At 32.0% G+C, this 20,468-nt stretch overlaps 1 protein-coding gene across 1 annotated transcript; it reads right to left on the minus strand.

Moving 5' to 3' along the window:
• Nucleotides 1-245: 245 nt before the first annotated feature.
• LOC127798415 (uncharacterized) lies at nt 246-9,915 on the minus strand. The gene is made up of 10 exons (XM_052331968.1): nt 9,592-9,915; nt 8,875-8,966; nt 8,408-8,515; nt 7,334-7,416; nt 6,888-7,021; nt 5,439-5,488; nt 5,216-5,308; nt 2,578-2,669; nt 1,856-1,962; nt 246-533 (listed from the first exon to the last, which is right to left on the minus strand). The coding sequence occupies exons 1-10, from the start codon at nt 9,832-9,834 to the stop codon at nt 489-491; spliced, it is 1,047 nt and encodes a 348-aa protein (XP_052187928.1). The 5' UTR covers nt 9,835-9,915; the 3' UTR covers nt 246-488.
• Between the last annotated feature and the right edge of the window lie 10,553 nt (nt 9,916-20,468).

The raw sequence follows: 20,468 nt of genomic DNA on the forward strand, positions 1-20,468 counted from the left end.
TTGTACTTGGAACCAATTTTAGATTATTTTTTGTGGATGTTGAATCAATCAATACTGAGCCTTGCAAATCCACCTTAGTCTTCTCCATTGCCAACAACAAGAAGGAGTTTACTGTTTTAAATTTTCAGCTTCTGTTCTTTTAAGTTTTACTTACTATTTTTGCTATTTCTTTGCCACAACGATAGATCTCATGGTTGTTTTGCGAGGAATAATCTCTACAAGGTTAACAAGTGTTTGTGAACAAAATCAAATCAAATGGGCCCATTTCTGTTGGTTTTCCGAGTGATGTGGTACAAGAATAATAATGAGATCAGTGAGGTCAATTATGCGAATTTTGTTTTATCAATTATTTATTTTATTCTTAGGAATGTTGAAGAAAAATAAAAGTAAAAGTAAAAATATTACAGAAAAAGATACATTTAAGGAGAAAACAGCAGTATGCCACCAGCATGCTCCACACCCCACCCCGAAAGAAGGAAGAGCGATCTCTATTGAGAAGCCTGCAACAATTCCCTGATATCATATCCTTGGAGCTGGAAAAAAAAAAATCAAGAGGAGAACTTAGTATTTGCCACAAAAAATAAACTCAATTAAGCAGTTAAGAGAAGCTAACAGTGATTTGGCTGAAGATTAAAACACCAACAGTTAGGATCAACATGATAATTGGCCTATTAGAAGCTTTGTTTCAGCATAAATTGATGCTCTTTTAGAATTATCTCTGGAAGAACATTGAATTGGTGCTTTGATGAAACAAGATATGGCAAAATTAAGCAACTTAACAGTATGTTGAGAACAGGTGAAGGGAATCAAAAACTTACTGCCAAATTCAAATCACAAAAGCTCTATTAATCTGTTCTAAGCCACTATAATGAATAGTATAACACAGTTGCACACGCACACACACACAGAATATAACTTCTTTAATTTCATGACCAAAAAAGCGGAGTGTCTAGCCATGAATCTTTGATGACAGCTATTAAGATAAGCTAAGATCTACAAGGTATATATCATATTCAAGGATGAAGATAGAAATTTGACTGAGAGGAGCAAAAAATGTTTAAAAATTTATGGTAAAAAGGCTTAATAAATTTCAAATAGAAGGCAAAAAAAAGTTCAATAAATTTTACTAGTTAGATGCATGAAATTAAATTAGAATATGAGATTTTGACACTTGATTTAAGTAATTGGGATATAGCCTACTATTATAGATAAAGTGTAAATGTTGTTTCATAAATTCTATAAAAACTTCACCCAATGGGTCATCATCACTAAGATAAAGCAAGTAAAATTTTTTAAATCAATAATATAGAACTAAGTGTGATTTAGTCAAAAGATGGTTTCCTCATTCCTGTATAGAGTTGTGTTACCACTCTTCTTTTTTTTTTTTGGTAACAAGGCTATTGAACCATGTCTTTTCCCTTCTTATTTAAGGTGACTTCTAAATTTAAATATATTGACACATTATTTTAAATGAAATTCTTGTACAGAAAAAAAAAAAAATTTGTGCACATCATGAGAGCTATATTTTACCTATTTTTGTATTTTTCCCAAACTTAAATTGACCAAATATTTTATGAAAAGATGAAATCTTTTACATTTTTACAGATTTATGGCCACATTGCCATCTAACAGTCAAGTATGTATTCAGCAGTCCCATAGGAAAAGAAACTTGCACATGAAGTCCTTTTAGAATAAATGAACAAGTGTAAAATATCCATAACTATCATTGGATAAAGGGGATGCTCCATCAAGAAATGAAAAGTTCATACATTAAGGAGAACCAAAAAGTTTCTTATGATGCCAACCAAATGTGAGACACTTCAAGTAAATCTAAAGCCAGAAGTAGACAATTTACCTGAAGAAAGGTAAGAAGTAAGATCACGCCTGAATTCCAGAAAGCATGTATAGTTATGGGAGTGAGAAGGTTCCGAGTTTGAGCATATGAAAATCCCAAAGCAGCACCTGGGTGAACAGGATTCAATTAGTTAACAGAAAAATAGAAAAAGAAAAATTATTAGTTTCTCTGAAGCATGAGAAACGTGATGACAGTACATCAGGAACATTAAGTTCTGAGTTTAAATGTAAAACTGATGCTCAGCTGTCTAAGTTCCACACAGATATAAGAGCTTATTTACTATTAACAATACCAGCTTCCTCAATTTAGTAGCACCGGATAGATCAAAAACAAAAGAAAAAACATATATCAGAAACCAATAATTGACGATCAAATATTTTTTAATTTTTAGGGGCACAAACGAAAAATTAACCAAATTTTCACCATTCTTGATTTCCAAACATGAACTTATTCAAATGTCAGAAAAAATTACAGCAAGTTTTTAAGTACCACTTTTTTGGCTTTGCTATTTATTGAATGTTTCTGGGAATCTTTAGTTTTCAAACCACACAAATATATCCCCCCCCCCCCCCCCCCTTTCCCTTTTTACCCTGGCAAAGATATTGCACCCAAAGATGGCATCTTTCAATTTTCTAAGCATGATAGGTATTTTCTAGATCTTTTTAGCAATTACTGCTGCCAAAATATAGATCAACTTCACAAAATAAAAGAGATATCAATACCTAGCACAAACAGCTGTGGAAATTCTCCAGGAGTTAAATGAGCAACTGCAAATACTGCAGCACTAATGAAGACTGAAACTGGAGTAGGCAACCTGACAGAGAGAAAGAATGAGAGCTTCTAGCAAAAGTGAAGAATTGAGCAAGTGTTTTCAGCATGAAGACATTGAAGCGCAGATATAAAAGTTTACAATGGTGTGTCTCTATAGGTGTCAATATGAAGGTGCAAAAATGCAAAACAAACTTTAAACTACCAAGCTTTGTGTCATGGTTTCAGTTTAACTATATGAGAATGAGCTCCACCTCATTATTCAACTTTATCTAGGCATAAGTCAATCGTTAGTAATAGGCAAAACAATTTCCTTTCAAGTGAACCAATTGTCTTTTAATGGCATATAGTTTGAGACTAAGTGCAACCAGATTGTGCAAATAAAAAGGTACACGTGGATTTGTGCCTGGTATCCTGTCCCAGCACCTCAAAATGACCGGACACCACTAGGAAATAGTCTCTGGTGTCCCCCTTCAAACCCTATAAATAATCTATTTCTCATGAATGCCCCTTGGTGATACTAGCCCTAACATCTTGAAATTGCCTGTGCTCCAATTCTTCCTTGGTAAACCTCTTTCTTAACAACACATCATGCTACCATGGAACATTACTGGGTATATCCATATGACAGAAAAGCTTGCCCATGATAATAGATATTTCTACTCCTGTATAAATTCTCCAATGGCTAATGCATGCATGTACACTAAATAAAATTTTTTCAACTTGAACATTAAATGCTAACCACAAAACAAAAGCCAAGCAAAAGAGAGCAACTTGAACATTAAATAAGCACTCTCAGTATGCTACCAAATGCCAAGCAAAAGAGAGCAAAAAGAGAAGTTGTACACTAAATAAAATTTTCTGAGAATAAATACCTCTACACAACATGTACATTTGGGCATATGTATAGAAAACAAGTTTGTCAATACTAAAGTCACGCACATGCACTAAACTTTAATATCAACTTTACAAGTGAAAATAAGGATCATTCCAAGGGTTTAAAAACTCGACAGGGTGAGTGAAATTCTAAACAACAACATATCCAGCATTTATCCCACTATGTGGGGTCAGCTACATGAATTCTAGACTTCCACGTATTTCTGTCTTTTGTCATATCTTCATTTAGGTCCATACACTTCATATCAAACTTTAATATTCTCCCAAAATCTTTTTGGGTCTACCTCTTTTTTTGACTAAATTGTTCCATTTCATCAACTCTCCTCACAGGAGCATCTCTTGGTCTCCTTCTCACATGACCAAACCATCTTAGTCTAATCTCTCTCATCTTCTTCTCGATTGGCACTACTCTTATCTTATTACGAATAACCTCATTTCTAATTTTATCTTTTCTTGTATGGCCGTACATCCATCTTAACATTCTCATCTCTGCTATGCTCATCTTTTGCTCATACTAGTATTTAACTATCCAACATTCTGAGCCATACAACAAAACTGGTCTTATAGCTGTCCTGTAGAATTTTCCTTTCAATTTTAATGGGATTTTACCATCACATAACACCCCCGATGCATTTCTCCATTTTAGCCAACCTGCCTTAATTCTATGCATGACATCCCCGTGAATTTCTCCATCTTTTTGAATCACTAATCCCAAATATCGAAAATGGTATTTTCTTTGTAAGATTTGGTCTTCCAATTTTATTATAACATTCTCCACTCTTGCATTCTTACTAAATTTATATTCCATATATTTTTTTTTCCTTCTACTTAATTTAAATCCCTTAGATTCTAAATTGTTTCTCCACAACTCAAGCTTAGTGTTCACTCCCTCTTTTGTTTCATCCACCAACACTATATCATCTGCAAATAGCATACACCATAGCACCTCTGTCTGAATGTGTTTAGCGAGTTCATCTATTACTAAAGCAAATAAGTATGGATTTAGTGTAAATCCTTGATGCAGTCCCATTGTAATTTTAAACGGTTTAGTATCCCCTCCGCATGTTCTGACCCTTGTCTCTGCATTGTGATACATGTCTTTAAGAGCTTGTATATAGGCTATTCAGACTCATTTCTTCTCTAAAACCCTCCATAATACTTCTCTAGAGATCCTATCATAGGTCTTTTCTAGATCTATAAACACCATATGTAAGTCCTTCTAATGATCCTGATACCTTTCTATTAGGCGTCTCAGTAGGTATATAGCTAACGTTGTTGACCTATCAGACATGAAACTAAACTGATTTGCCGAGACATATGTTTCTTTTCTGAACCTCTGCTCTATTACTCTCTCCCAGAATTTCACGGTATAACTCATTAACTTAATTTCTCTATAATTTTCACAGTTTTGAATATCTCATTTGTTCTTGTATATAGGAATCAAAATACTCTTCCTCCACTCATCTGGCATCTTTTTTTATTTAAGGATCGCGTTAAATAATTTTGTTAGCCAGAATTTGTTTTAAGCATCATGCTGATGAGTTTAACTGACTTAACCTGAAAGGGAAAAACCAAGGGTCTTGTTTCTACTTTCTAAGACGAAATGGTATTTTTTATGGACATTACCAGGTTCAAAAAAGCAAAATAAAATGAGAAAAGGAAGTTTCATATTTCAAAAGCAAAAAGAAGCAATACCACTTGGTAAGGGACACCATAAGAAAACCACGAAAAACAGTCTCTTCAAGGATTGGAGCAAGGAAACCTGTGATGCCAAGCAAACAGGCAGTGCTACAACAGAAATGGAGATGATTAACTAAACGATTTCTTTTCACAATTGAATATAAGGAAATATTACAATAAAGGACTGTGATCAGTTGTTTTACAATTTAACATGGGACAGGTTGTCCCTCTTAAGTACCTTATACTTGAGGATCCAATCAAAGGAAGCAAGCGGACAAGTGCATCAGTCTGAAACCAAGTTACAATTACTGGAACATTAGGTATTGCAGTAAAATATTCATAGATCCAAAATCAGGTGTATAGTACGACAAAACCACGTCAATACTTTCTAAATTAAAATAAGAAACATAATCATGATGTCAAAGAATAAAAGATACATAATATTAGTCAAATAATTAGAGTGAGCTCAGTCAAATTCAACAGACTGTTCCTACACACGCACACACAGATAGAGATTCAGAATTAGGCCAAAAGGCCAATTACCTGAAGTATATGCCAAAACTCAGTTTGGTACCTATACCTTTTTTGGGCCAAATTTAGTACCTGAATAACAAAAACCAACTCAACTTGACAGGTTTTGTTGACAGGCTAACAAGATTTGGATCTCCATTAGCCATGCCAAACGTCCATTAACAGACAGACATCAAATTCCGTTAACCCAACTATCTTGGCGATAGACCATAGAACAGAGAGAGAGAGTTCAAAGAGGGAAGAAGAAATTGGGACAATAAGTCTTGGCCAACAAAGATTGAGGGAGAAGGGAGATCAGACAAGGTCAGAGTGACTGTCTTATGGTGGAGACAATGAAGAAGAAGGCAGTGGCAACCATAGCAGTGGTGCTTGGTGGCTCATGGCTATTGGTTCTTATTCTTCACGGTGGTGTTAAGTGGCTCACAACTACTGGTTCTCTTCTTATTCTGTGGCACATAGCTACTGCTGCTCAAGACTACTAGTTCTCTTCTTCTTCTTCTTCTTCTTCTTCTTCTTCTTCTTCTTCTTCTTCTTCTTCCCCCCTCCCCCACCCATTGTGAGTGATGAGTTCTAGAACAATCTCCAAAACCCATTGTGTGATGGGTTGTGTGCAATGGGTTCCAGTGAGTCCAGAACCCATGCATGCACGCATGAAAGAGAGATAGAGAGAGATGATGATGATGAAGTCGACAATAATCCTTGTTGGGGAGGGGTTCTAGCCAAATGGACGCTAGTGATCTATTTTGCTGGCGCAGTTGGATTAAATTGGATGGAATGGACGTTTGAAGTGGCTAACAGAGATCTAAATCCTGCTAGCAAACTCAACAAAAACCGTCAAGTTGAGTCAGTTTTTGTTGTTTAGGTACAAAATTTTCCCAAAAAAGAAACATACGTACCAAACTAACCTTTGGCGTATACTTAGGGTACTAACTTGGCCTTTTGGTATTCAAAATTATGCATACTCTGGTAAGTTGTTCAAGCTTATCTGCTTATATAAACAGGAATGGAGATACAATTGGCAGGCTAATATCATATGAAATATAAACTCTACAACAACGATGATAACAACAAATCAAAAGCCTAAACTGTTGTTGCAAAATGTTCATACACAAGTGTGCATATGTGCTGATCATAGTATTATGAATAAATTTCTAACCTCTCTCTGAGGGTTCTCACCACTGAACAAAGACATGGCAGCTCCTGTCAATGCAATAGCAGCCAGTGCTGCAATAAGACCAATTCCTGCCCACAAGAGCCATCCCTTTTGTAGATCAAATGGTTCCCTCAAATCTGAAACATTTGTAATCTAGCAAATTAACAAAATTGACTATAGGTCCAAATTATAGAGAATGAATAACAGAAAACACAGTAGTTTTGAAGAATATACAAATTTTGCAACTGTTCAACAATGTTTATAAAACACTGGATTTTAGTAAGAATTATATCACTGAGGTAACAGAAAATAATGTTGCAGGTCAACTATTTCACAAAAAGGGGATTTTCTCATATTGGGAGCAGGTGTAATATTTAGATTGAGTATCGCCAAACACTGAAACATACAAACAAAATAAAATAAGAAATAAGTTTGTATGGTCCTATTACCATAGCGATACAAGTCCTCTGTGTGAGGTTCCAAGGTGTTGGTGAGACTATACAAAACCACTAGCACAACTGCAGTTGTAATGCTGCAAAATAATGAGTATAAAATTAAAACAAATAGCAGAAATTTTTTAATTTAAAAAAGGTGGAACATTTCAGTGAAAGGCAGTGGCTTTACATATATTACTGCAATTTCCATAGGTCAGACCTGGGAGGTCGATTAACCAAAAGCTCCTTACCTTGTACCATAGAAGGCATAGATTTTGTATCATTGATCAGATCAACATCATAGTTCCCAACTTAGACGATGGGAAATAATTTTTTTTCCTTTCTTTTTTTCTCTTCTTTTCAGATAGGGGTTTCCCTCATAAATTATTTTTCATTATTTTCTTTTGGAAATACATGGTGCAGAAGTTCTTTAGGAAACAGAATTCTACAGATGTTCTGCTGTTTTTTCATACAGTAAATTTGAAACAGATTTTGCACTCGGTTTCTGTAGGAATTTTTTTTTCCACTAAAACTAGTATGTTTGGATGTCTATCTGTACACATGTTCAGTTCTATTAAGCATGGTTGGGGGGATGCACCAAAAGGCATGGTAATCAAGTCTGCAACACACCAGGCACTTCTTTAGTGTTTGAAAAGTTTCATGAACATGTACGACAGATTGTGTAAATTTTCCAAGAACAAGAGTCAAAATATTTGGCAGAAGACAATAGTACTTTTAAAGCTATAGATTGACACAAATTATTAGCAAGGGAAAATGCTTTTTTTGTTGTTGCTCAGAAGGGGAAAATGCCAATTATTGTAAAGCCTATCTCATTATAATTTATATTTATGATAACAAAACATCAAAGTAAATGTTTCCACAAGAATTCTGAAGTGCATGACTCTGACATTTAGACTAAAAAGGAAGAACGAGGGGAGGAGAGAGGATGCTTCAAACCCTTGCTGCCTTAAAAAACTACCTTAAATATCTAGATTTTATTCCAATGTCTTACTCTCCTAACAACACTTCAAACAACAAACTATTTTTAATTGAGAGAGAGAGAGAGAGAGAGAGAGGAGTTTTGCATACGCCTGGTCTAAAAATAGGATTTCAGCTTTCTCATCCAAGTTCAGTTCTCCAATTTGAAGTCCTAAATAGGGTATAGCCGCTGTCTCTATCAACCCTGTCAAAACAAAACTGCCTGGATAATAATTAGATTCACACCAAAAATGCTACATAATATTATCAGGAAATAGAAAAAGGCTAAAAATTGGGGGGGGGGGGGGGGGGGGGGGGGGCTGTTCAATCAAGAAATAAGTCAACTAAAGCCTCAATGACTGAAAGAGGGGTGTGAAAGAAAAACAAGGTAGGGTACGCTTAAACCCTGATAACAATTTCTAGATTCATAAACATGTGAGAAGTAACTATGAGGCAGCCAGTATAAAACACTCTTCAAAATTAATAATGTTCTTCAAATGAGTGCAAAGATGCACCTTCCACAATCAACTTGACTAAGCTAATTGATATTTAAGGGACTTTAAGGTACAGAAGAACACCTTAATCCACAAGCAAGTGAGGTTAGCGAAACTGTTTGCCATTTCCAAGGCACATCCCACCTTTTCAGGATTGGCCAATCCGACTCACTTCCCTGAAAGAGCATTGCAAGAATGGATCAAAACAAATTTCAAATTGAACATTTTTAGAACTTTTTGAACATCGACAAGCTACTTTCTGATTAAATCTTCCTTGTAAACATAATATATCTTGAGATTGTGCACATAATAAAAAAACAAGTTTAATTGTAAGTACCTAAACCATAAATCTTTGGACCCAAGCACCAACTCTTGCTCACAACATTATAACCAAAGATTTACGACTTTCAACATCCAGATTCGATTGAATCAAATGGCAGCCAAATAGAAACTCATTAGGAGCTCAATGAATCAAGCTACATGATTTTGCTCTGAAAAGGGCCCTCGGATTCTCACCCCCCCCCCCCCCCCCCCAACCCCAACAAACACATATCAGAGCAAATAGTTAAGAATTAACTCCCATTGCTCTGTTTCGACCTCTTCTCAAAGTTATCTTCTTCTTCATTTTTTTTCCTATTTCTCAATTTTTAATTTTCGCTTATTCGGATATGAAAACAAGTAAACACAAAGCCGCCGTCACCTTCATCTCACTTTCATGAGTACAGGAAACAAGTTCCGAAACCACAAGCAAACGCAATAAATTGGAAAAGAACAATTTCCGAAGCTTAATTGTAGCCTTACCTTCTGTTTATCTTCATCGGCATTGTAAAAGCATATAGCACGGCCTCGCGTAGTTGAAGCTGGACTCCGGTTTGTACGGTGAAAGCTTAAAGATCGGATTGGACGGGAGAGTGAGTAGCAAAGGGAGAATTTACTGTGGCGACTCAGAGGAACAGCTTGAGTCGGTCGAATTAGGGGTTTAGATGAAAATAGGATCGGCGAAAAAGATGACTGAGCAAGAGGCAGAGCGATTGTTGAAACCATTTCTGAGATTGAAAAAGCAGAGAGAGGGAGAGAGAGAGTAAAAGAGAAGATAACGCGAAATAAGAAATGGGTGGTTTTATCAATTTAGGTGGTGTATGAATCACTTTTGAGTTTTAGTGAAAAAGTATTTATTATAACTGTGTTTGCATTTTTTTTTTAGTTTAATAATTATAGATAATTTTTTGTTGTTAATAAATTGTACTTATTTTTCTTAAAATTTTCAAAATACACTTCCTTTATCTTCATTATAATTAAAAAATAAAAATTAAAAAATGGGCTCAATTTGGATTTTTAATAGCCTAAATATCAAGATTATTTCTAGATTTCTCGTCTAATCTTAAATTTTTTAATTTTAAATTCAACTTAAAAAATTAATTTTCTATGCATATGATTTCAATAAATAACTCAAAATCTAAGGTTGCCTCCTCTTTACTTTTCAATTTTTAATTTTGAGTTTTGAATTCATTTTTAGTTTTTTGTTTTGACAGTTTGTTTTTAAAAAATTGAAAACGCGTTCTCTTTGTTATTTTGAAAAACTATTTCTCAAAACAAAAAATTAGAAAACGCATTCTCTTTAAAATTTTAAAAATAATTTTTTAATGATATTTTATTCAATAAATTTGATTATTCAATAAATTAAAAATATTTAATGTTTATAAATTATTAAAAAAATATCTACATTTTAAAGTTAATGAATTTTGTAAAAAAAATTTCATTATAATAATAAAATATGAATAAATAAATAAATAAATGTGTTTTGAGTTTGTTTTGAATAAAAACATTCAAAACAACTTTTTATTGTTTTGAGTTTTCTTTATAATTTTTTTGTTTTCAAAAATACATTTTTAAAAACAATAAAGAGAACACGTTTTCATTATTTTAAAAAATTAAAAACTAAAAATAACTTGAAAACAATAAAAATAACGCAGCTTAAAAAACCCATAAGGGTTTCGTTTATTTAAAAGAGAGAGAGTTATTAGTTAAAAGCGAAAAGAAAAAAAAAATTATTGTCAAGTATTATTATTGTCCACAAGAATAATTCAAGAGAAAGATGAATTAAATTTTTAAGTTTAAAATAATTTTATATCAAGTTATTAACTTTTCAAACAAGTTTAGTGTTTGATTTGCTAATAAATAGATAGTTGCAATAATCTTAACAAATAACATACAAAATTTTTATTGAGATTCGGTTTTAGAAGCCTATTTTCTCTTTCTTCAAATTTAAGAATTTGAAAGTTTAACTTAAAATGGAAGAAATAACCCTAATTTTTATACAAGATCTAAAACCTTGATTATAAAATAGTCTTGTTAACAGGATTACGCGTGTAGCAATTTAAAATTTTCTCAAAGTGAGATCACTTTACATGCACGTGAGTAAAATAAATAAAAAGAGTGATCTTTTACACTTGAATTCGTTTAATTTTAAATGTAAAAATAGCTCAAATAAGTAAGTTTAAATGCCAGTAGTTAGTGGTTGAGGACTTTAAATGCACCTAAGGGAGAATTTTTTGTCATATTTTATCATCAATTGATTTCTCAATTAATTAAAAATAAATATTATTTCTAAAAAATACGAATAGACAATTTGTAATACCCCATGTTCGTATGAGGATGCCACGTAATTTTGATAAGTTTAGAATACCGAAAAATTGATTTTATAGCAATTTCAGGTACCAAATCAACTGCAAGGAATGCCTTGGAGTGAAATTGTCTAAGGAAAAGTATATAGTCTCGATGAGCGTATCGAGTTGGGATTTATGGAGTCAAAAGAAATCGGATCAGGAATAATTTTCGATACAGCTAAAATACAGCTGCTATTTAGACTGTAAAACCGAATTGTCGTAGGAGGCTCTCGAAAAATCAACGAAACCCTAGGGGGGCGCTGGTTTTGCGTAACGAACAACCCTTCAGTGGTTTCAGGAGGAAACAACAGCCCGGTAAGGACACTGGGGCGGAATCGTTCTTTTCAACTAAGAATTGGATTATTAATTTTGCGCTTTCAATATTAAAATACAAATTAATTGAATGTTTGAGGACATAATTGCTATTAGGAAGTGACCAAGTGATATTATGAGAAAATTAGAATTTAATTATGTAATTTTTATATATTAATGTAATATAATATATATATATATATAAATATATATAAATATAGGCGTATGTATGGTGGGGTTTTAATTGCATCTTTAACCCATCTCCCTGCCACTGCCAAATCATGTATAAGAATTGAGTAATCTTCACGCCAGCAGCATGGATGAGTAAGATGGGGTTTTAATTGTGATGTGAAGTATATATATTTATATATGTACGTGGGCGTGCGTATGAGGCCATTTCACCCATTCTCAGCAAATCCAACTCCATGCTCTGCAATAAGCCATGCCCTGCCAGACTTGGATATGTTGGCACGCAATAGTTGATGGCTGCCAGTAGGAGTGTTCTTCACGCCAAAGAAAATGGACAAGGCACGAGGGTGATGGTTAATCGGTTATAAATAGGAGAAGGATTAGAGGGAGCAGCCACCAGAAATGAAGAAGAAGGAAGCAGGGGCAGCCATGGTTGAGAGCTCCAGCAAGCTCGGCAAGCCAGTGAGCAGGGGCAGCCGTGGTGATGCTGGGGGTGTGCGACGGTGATCGATGGGCTCGATGGAGGCCGAGGCAAAGGGCGACCGCTTGAGGGAAGCTGCAGGCGGCCATGGCCGCGAGCTTCGCGGCTGGACGCAAGGCAGGGAGCTGCCGCGATGGCAGCTCACGGCAGCGAGCGCGGTGCGGCCGGTGCCGCGGCCGGCGGAAGCGCCAGCAGGCAACGAGGGAGGCGGCGGACGCGGCCAGCGTGGGCGGCGGCAAGGTTGGCAGCCGCGGTGCTCTATTCATGCGGGTGTTGTGCGAAGAAAGAAGAAGCAGAGGAAAAGATGAGGGGAAGAAGAAGAAGAAGAAGAAGAAGAAGAGGAGAAGTAAGAAGAAGAGAAGAAGAAGAAAGAAAGAAAAGAAAGGAGAAAAAAAAAAGAAAGAAATAAGTTAAGGTGAGTAAAATTTCTTAAAAAATTTCATAAATTCAAGAATATTATTTTATGAATTATCGTGGTGAAATATTTGAGAAAATATTTTAGAAATATTTAATCTGGATTTATTGAGGAAGAAATAGAGAGAAAATTATAGAAAATGCCAGAAATTATGAAAAATAGTTTTTAATGTTTATTTAAATAATTATGGTGATTAGGATATGTTGAGACTGAATTTGAAGAGACTCGCACAAATTTTGAGGTTGGCACGCAAATCGAGGCAAGACACGGATATCGAGGTAGCCCGATAAGCTCTAGAAGGTAAGTGATACTCCCCAATTAAAGTTAATTTTATGGAAAATGCTTGATTAGTAAGTGGTACTTCCTCGATAATGATTTCATCATATTGACATGCCCTGATATGTATACATCACGTAGACTGTATACATGACTATGAAATGCATAAATACACGTTGATATCATCGATCACACGCATATGAGGCCGTAGGGGGTACGAATTGGCACCGCTGCCTTATCAAGGGTGCACCCATACACCCCGGCTTCGAAAGAGGTGGCCGCTAAAATGGTAGGTAGCATGAGGGGTGCAGTTGACACCTACGATGAAAGACATTGCATACACTCATAACATAGCATTATGTTCCCTTACTTAGATGGTTCATCATCTAACTTGGGTTCGCCCCTGGAACATTCAACGTTCCAGTCGGGACTTGCAAAGATGATTCCGAGAATGGTGATATGTAGTGACGTGAGACGCCAAGAAGCGAGTAAATGTATCATGTTATGTTGTAATATGAGTAGTTTAAGAATTATGTACATTGTATTGTCAGACGCTTATGAATTAACTTTGTAATGAATATCATGTCTAGTTATTATTATATGAGCAGGTTCGATTCAGCTTTCGCTTTGTATTTATTTTCTAGTGTAGATATCTCGCACTAGATAAGGTCTTAGGGAATTTCGGGATAATGTAAAGAAAAGAAAAAAAAAAAAAAGACCAAATTTCCTAAGGCATAACACGCCCTAAAGAAGTGGGCTGTTACATAATTTAAACTATTAATTAAGTCATACAAAATTATTCATATTTTTTAATATTTTTAATATATTTGTTATTATTGCATAAATTAAATTTTAATAGTATAAATCCAAATTTATATTTTCAATATTATTACACATAGTGTCATGCCAAAAAGTTACCTTTAGTTTTTTCTCTTTTTTTTCAGGAAGTTCCTTCCAGTTAAAAATGTGCTATTAAATTCTTTTGAAAACGTGCTATGCAACATTCAGATTTTAGACTATTAGATTTTTGTGCATAGACTGCTCTATTATTTAATATTAAAAATTAGAAAGTGTGTTTCAGTAATAACCAATGAGTTTTTTAATGTTATTAATTAATCAAAAATAAATATTTTCTGTCATATCTTCTCATCAATTAATCTCTCAATCAATCAAAAAATAAATATTATTTCTGAGAAATATAAATAGACAACTAAAACTATTAATTAAGTCATAAAAAATCGTCCATATTTTTTAATGTTTTCAATATTTTTAATAATTTGTTATTATTACATAAATTAAATTTCAATAGTATAAATCAAAATACATATTTTCAATATTATTTTACACAGTTTCCGGCAAAAAAAATTGCCTTTATTTTTTTTTTTATAGGAAGTAATATTCTTTCCAGTTAAAATCATGTTATTAAATTCCTGTAAAAAAATATTATGCAATATTCAGATCATGTACTGTTCGATTTTCGCAGATAGATTGTTCTATTATTTGATATTGAAAATTGAAAAACGTACATAAACAATAACCAATGGATTTTTCAATGTAATTAATTAATCAAAAATAAATATTTCATGTTATATCTTCTCATCAATTAATCCCTCAATCAATCAAAAATAAATATTATTTTATGAGAAATATGAATAGACAATTTAAACTATTAATTAAGTCATGAAAAATCGTTCATATTTTTTAATATTTTCATTATTTTTAATGTTTTGTTATTATTGCATAAATTAAATTTCAATAATATAAATTAAAATCCATATTTTCAATATTATTGCACACAGTTTTCCACCAAAATGCTGCCTTTAGTTTTTTTTTTCAAAAAATAATATTCCTTTCAGTTAAAAACATGATTTCTCTAAAAACGTGTTATACAACATTCAAATTCTGGATTGTTCGATTTTCGCACATAGACTACTCTATTATCTGATATTGAAAATTAAAAAGTGTGTATCAAGACACAAGGTCTTCATTTCAAGGATGTCATTGACTCCATTAGATTCAAGATTGTTGTTTAAGTTTCAAAGAAGACAATTTCATTTGATTGTATCATACGCTATGACCATCAACAAAAGTCAGGGGCAATTATTGTCACATGTAGGACTTTATTTGAAAAAATCAGTATTCAGTCATGATCAGTTATACGTAATTGTATCAAGAGTTACAACTCGAAATGGTTTAAAGATACTAATATGTGATAAGGAATGAGAACAAACAAATTCAACCACAAACGTTGTATTCAAATAAATTTTCTAAAATTTATAACATTTAATCTTGTTATAAATTTCATTTCTTATGATATTTACAATCTAATAAAACTAAATTGTGATGTTTCCAATATTTATTGAAAGTTCATTTATTTTTTATATTTCCATTTGTAAATTTATTTTTTGTGCATCATACTGGTGAAGAACTAGTTGGGCTAAAAGGCACCAACTACTTTTATGATTTTAGAAATGTTAATAATCTTCCATGCCCTTTGTTGACCATGCCAATTGACTATTTTATTATTTTTTAATAAATCATTTTGATAAGATGAATTGAGATGATGTTTTATAAATATGTAATTATCTTGAATACATTTATCATTTCTTTATTTTCTGATTGCTTGGAAGAGATAAAAGAAAGATTTTGTTACTTTTTTTAACAATTTTTATCTCTAGTAGGCCTTCCAATAGGATTCGAATTCAAATAAAGTTCTGATCATTTGTTAGGAAAAAAAAAAAAAAAGAACAAATGTATCTTGTAAGGTTCCTCATAAATTCTTCGATTTCTTCAAGACTTCTCACATTTTGTGGATAGCTAAGAGATTGAGGAATATTCGAAAGGCATTTCAAGAATCAACCTCATATTATCTCTGTTCTTTTCTTTGCCTCGTCTTTCTTTCTTTTATCTCTTATTCTCTATGCCATCATTGCTCATTTTCTTTATCTCTGACATGTCTTTGGTAGCGAAAGGTATTAAGGTTTTCTTTGAAACATGTGTGTAGGTTCGTTCAGCAAACTCACGCATGATTTACAAGAATTCATGGAACTTACAATGAGTTTTGACAAAACACAAAATGAAACTAGTTTGTCTAGTAGAACTTAAACCCAATTTCATCAAAATATTTAACCAAATCATCTATTGGAATTGATTATGGGTTTTGGTGAACAATTATTCTTTTCTATTTTTTTTTTCTTTTTGTGTCTGTAATTCTAGAGTAGAGATGAAAGAGATAAGAAGGCATTTTAGAAATTTTAACAAAATTAATTGTCATTAATTAACTTTAAGAGTTATGTGTTGTGCAAGTGTTAACTTCAATAGAGATCAACAACATTTTTACCTGTTTTAGCCAAATTATAATAAATATAAAATAGGTAAATAAAAAGTAATTTTAATAAATATTTAGGTATAGTTTAACATATATATTATTTGTAATTTTGTACCTTATAATTTATAAATTATAAGTTCATGGGTAATATTAACCATTGTTTTAACGGGGCGTTTAGTATAAGAGAAGTTTTTAGATTCATAGAATTCATGATTCTTGAAAATGCTTTTGGGAATCAAAGATTTCTAGAATTTATATAATTATATATTTAGTTAGGTTTAAACATTATCAAGAATGTTAGGTATTATTTTATGGGAATCTTATTGTTAAGTTCAAGGGTATGTAAATAAGATTTTAATAATAACAAAAATAGTTTTATGATATAAATATATTTGTCTCTTGTAATGTAAAAGATATATCTTGATGATATCAAAATTAGTTGTCTGTTAGAGATATATTTTATCAATCTTTGTGTGTTGAAAAGGTTAAGTATCTTCGATTGAATGAGATTTATCTTAGGTCGACCAAAATAAGGCAGATTGTTCAAATTTCATTATATGCCATTCCGGTAGACCTAAGTTTATGTTCGATTGATCGAAGTTGGCTATTTTGTTGTCCTCTAATTTTAGGTCGACTGAGTTTTCGACTAAACTTTTGTTTTTGGTTGCTAAACAACTTCGATCGACCGAAGTTGTGCCTCCAGTCAACTAAAGTTCAACGATTATTTTTTGAACGTCGTGTTTTCTACATATTTTTCTATTGTATATCAAGAGTACATTTTTTCAAGTATATTTTTCGTCTTGTTCCTCAAAGTCATAGATAGATTTCTTCATATTACGAAAGATAATCTATTGTTAGAAAATGTTGTTTCTTCAACCCTTTAAAATTGACCTTTTGACTTTTATGTAAAAATCTCTCCATTGAATTCTAAGTTGTCAACATATGTTAGCTAGAGTAGAAGAATTAGAAGATTTCTTTTATTGATATTCAGATGTTGTTTAGTTATTTCTATGTAACAACTATTTCTCTGATATTGCGTATAAATAGAAGATGAGTATGAAGACTTAAAGTAGACAAGAAAATACAATACAATGAACAAATGTGACAAAAATATTCAAACAAAAGTGAGAAGGTTCAAATGTTGTAGGCTTGTTGGCTAGTGAAATTCTCAAAGTGTTGGTAACTTGTTTGAGATTATTTTTACTGTAAGTTTGTTATTGTTACTCACCTGTTGTGAAGAGATTGTATTTGCTAATTGTGTGCTAGTAATTCTTACTTAAGGCAAGAAATTATATATTGATTCTAGTTCTAATTAAAAACTAGTAATGATTCTCCCTAGTGAAATCTCAATCTAAATTTTGAGAGCCTCAAACTCAATCTTGAGATAAAGGAGTAGGCTCGTAAGAGTTTAAATATCTATAAAAATTCTCGTATTATCTATGAATTGCCTGATTTTATCTCACTACTTACATTACAATCACTAGTTAATAAGATCACAAGTTAAAAGAGTTTTCACAAAGAGCAAAATTATTAATTTAAAAAAAACCCAATTCACCTTCTTATTGGATATTTATCTAAACAACACTTATATTCCTATGTTTGATTTAACAACATTCATGGGAATTCTTGTTATTTTTTTTAAATACTCTTATTTAATTTTTTATTTAAAAATAATAATTTTTTTATAATATGTAAAATATTAGGACCTACATTCTTTTTAGGAAGTCAAAAAACATAATTTTTTTTACACATTATGTATATATATATGTGTGTATATATAATATATATATATTTGTGTGAATATCTATTTTAATTATTTTTAAATAATTATATATATAAAGCATTCATTGGCTATTAAGGACTTCGGTGTGTGAGGAGCACAATAAAACGGAAGTTATGGTGAAAATAATTATGAAAAGGCTATGATGTTATAAGAAGGTCAGACATGTTTTAGTTTTTTTATTTGTTAAAAACTTTCCCTTATTAATAAAAGATTCCCAATCTTTCATGAAAATATTTTTGTGAGAAAGTTGATTAAAAATAAGTTCTATGAATGTTATTTTTTTAAAAAAAAATTATTCTAAATATAGAAATATAAATACCTACATTAACATTTTTAGAAATTTAAAAATTTATTTTGTACCAAATACTCTTAAGAGTAAAGTTAAGCTACAATAATTGCATCTTATTTTCATATAATGTATATTTATTGCACATATTTTTAGTTTTTTAAAAAATATTAATTGTTAAAATAACTCAAAACATGATATATTTATTGTCAATTAATAAAATTATTTAAAAATTAAAAATAATATATAATAAATACATTATGTTTGAAAACAACACATTACTATAGGGTAAAACCATTTCCGTACATTACCAGTGATAAAATTATTATTTAATAAATATGGTATGGGACTCTTTTAACTGTTAGGATCATGGTATAATTATTTAATACAATAATAATTCGCACACCTTGGACTCTTTAACTATCTATTAGGATCATGGTAGGTATGGGACACTCCCGCGATGCGCCTTACCTACCTGCAGAAATTTTAATTTATGTCTCACTACATGCGCGTACACGTAATAAATTTTAAATTTATTTAAATATTCAATTATAATTGTTAGCTTTAAATTTAAGATAAACAAAAAAAAAAAAGAAGGCTACAAAATTATTTTTAGGAGTCTCCCCTAGCTATCTAGGAGATTGTCCCGAAAATCTTTCTCAGGTTTACAAATGTGTTAAATTTATTTTTTATGTCTCTAACTAAAAATTAAGGACAAATCATTCGAAAAATTTAGATGCTCATTCACCTGTTAATTTCGACTTTAACAAATAAGAAATTATTTTTTTAATTAAAATAAGATAAAAAATGTATTTAGACTTTAATTTTTTTATATTCTTTTAGAATTAACTTAAATATTAAAAAATTAGTACGAAAAACATCCCACGCCTCTAAGTGACTTCTGTCTCTTAAGGATTAGAAACTCAAGATAAATATTTTATTGTATTTATAAATTTATTATTATATTTAATAAATAATAATAATATTTATGTATTAATATATTTTGTATTTATATTAAAATAGAACACATTAATAGATAAATATTATAATTAAATATTTAAATGATACTTTTTTAAAAAACATGTCAATAAATAAATACCTAATCCATGCAATCTGCCCGTTGATTTAGGAGTGCCTTTTGGGTGTCAGTGCATGTCCACCCAACCGAAGGTCCACAGAATACTTTTATTGGAGGATCAAGCCGTTACATTTAGACCATCAAAGTGCTTTTAGACTAAATATCAAGCAGTTACATTTAGACCATCAAAGTGCTTTTAGACTAAATTTAGAGCAAAATCAATCAACTAAATCATCTTCGGGTTATCGTGTTTTTGTGTGATCCCCATCATTCATGTTTTCGATTTTGATAAAAAAAGATAAATCATAGGTAAAGATTTTACCTCACCGTCCAAAAAAAGAAATCGAACTCATGATCTACTAATACGAATCTCAACTTATTGTAATCCAATCACTTTATGTATAAAATATCAACTAAATTATTATCTTACTAATACTAACTAATAGTTAAACCAAATTCAACCCATGATCAAGAGATTAATGACATCATACTATTAAAATTCGTTTATACTCTCGTGCCTTTAGGCATAGAATCATTAACACCACATACGAATCGAGATTGAATTTATTGGGTTTGGCCATCTGTGTGATATATGGTTGATTTCCAAAAGTCAAATCAGTGAGTAACATTCCACTTTGAAGCGGCGACAAAGTCATTATAATATTATTAAACACATAATTTGCATTTGCATTTGAATTTGCCGACACGAGAGAGTATTATACGCCGATCCAGTCCACTCCTTCCGCAGGCTTCAAAACCGCGTCAAAACGTCGTCGCTTTGCCAAACAGCACCCCAAGTGGCAAGTGCTTCCCAACTCCCGTTGGCGCGTGGGTCCCTCTAACAAATCTTCATCTCAGCACGAA

The sequence above is a fragment of the Diospyros lotus genome, chromosome 3 (assembly GCF_014633365.1).
Source record: "Diospyros lotus cultivar Yz01 chromosome 3, ASM1463336v1, whole genome shotgun sequence".
In the NCBI taxonomy this organism is placed as follows: Eukaryota; Viridiplantae; Streptophyta; class Magnoliopsida; order Ericales; family Ebenaceae; genus Diospyros; species Diospyros lotus.

What these genes read in the sequence shown, in the direction of transcription:
- LOC127798415 (XM_052331968.1), bottom strand. Translation starts at nt 9,834, where the DNA reads ATGGTTTCAACAATCGCTCTGCCTCTTGCTCAGTCATCTTTTTCGCCG. An exon ending in ATCCTATTTTTAGACCAGGC is followed by an intron (nt 7,417 to 8,407) that starts GTATGCAAAACT and finishes ATTATTTTGCAG; the next exon opens with CATTACAACTGCAGTTGTGC. An exon ending in AGAGGACTTGTATCGCTATG is followed by an intron (nt 7,022 to 7,333) that starts GTAATAGGACCA and finishes CAAATGTTTCAG; the next exon opens with ATTTGAGGGAACCATTTGAT.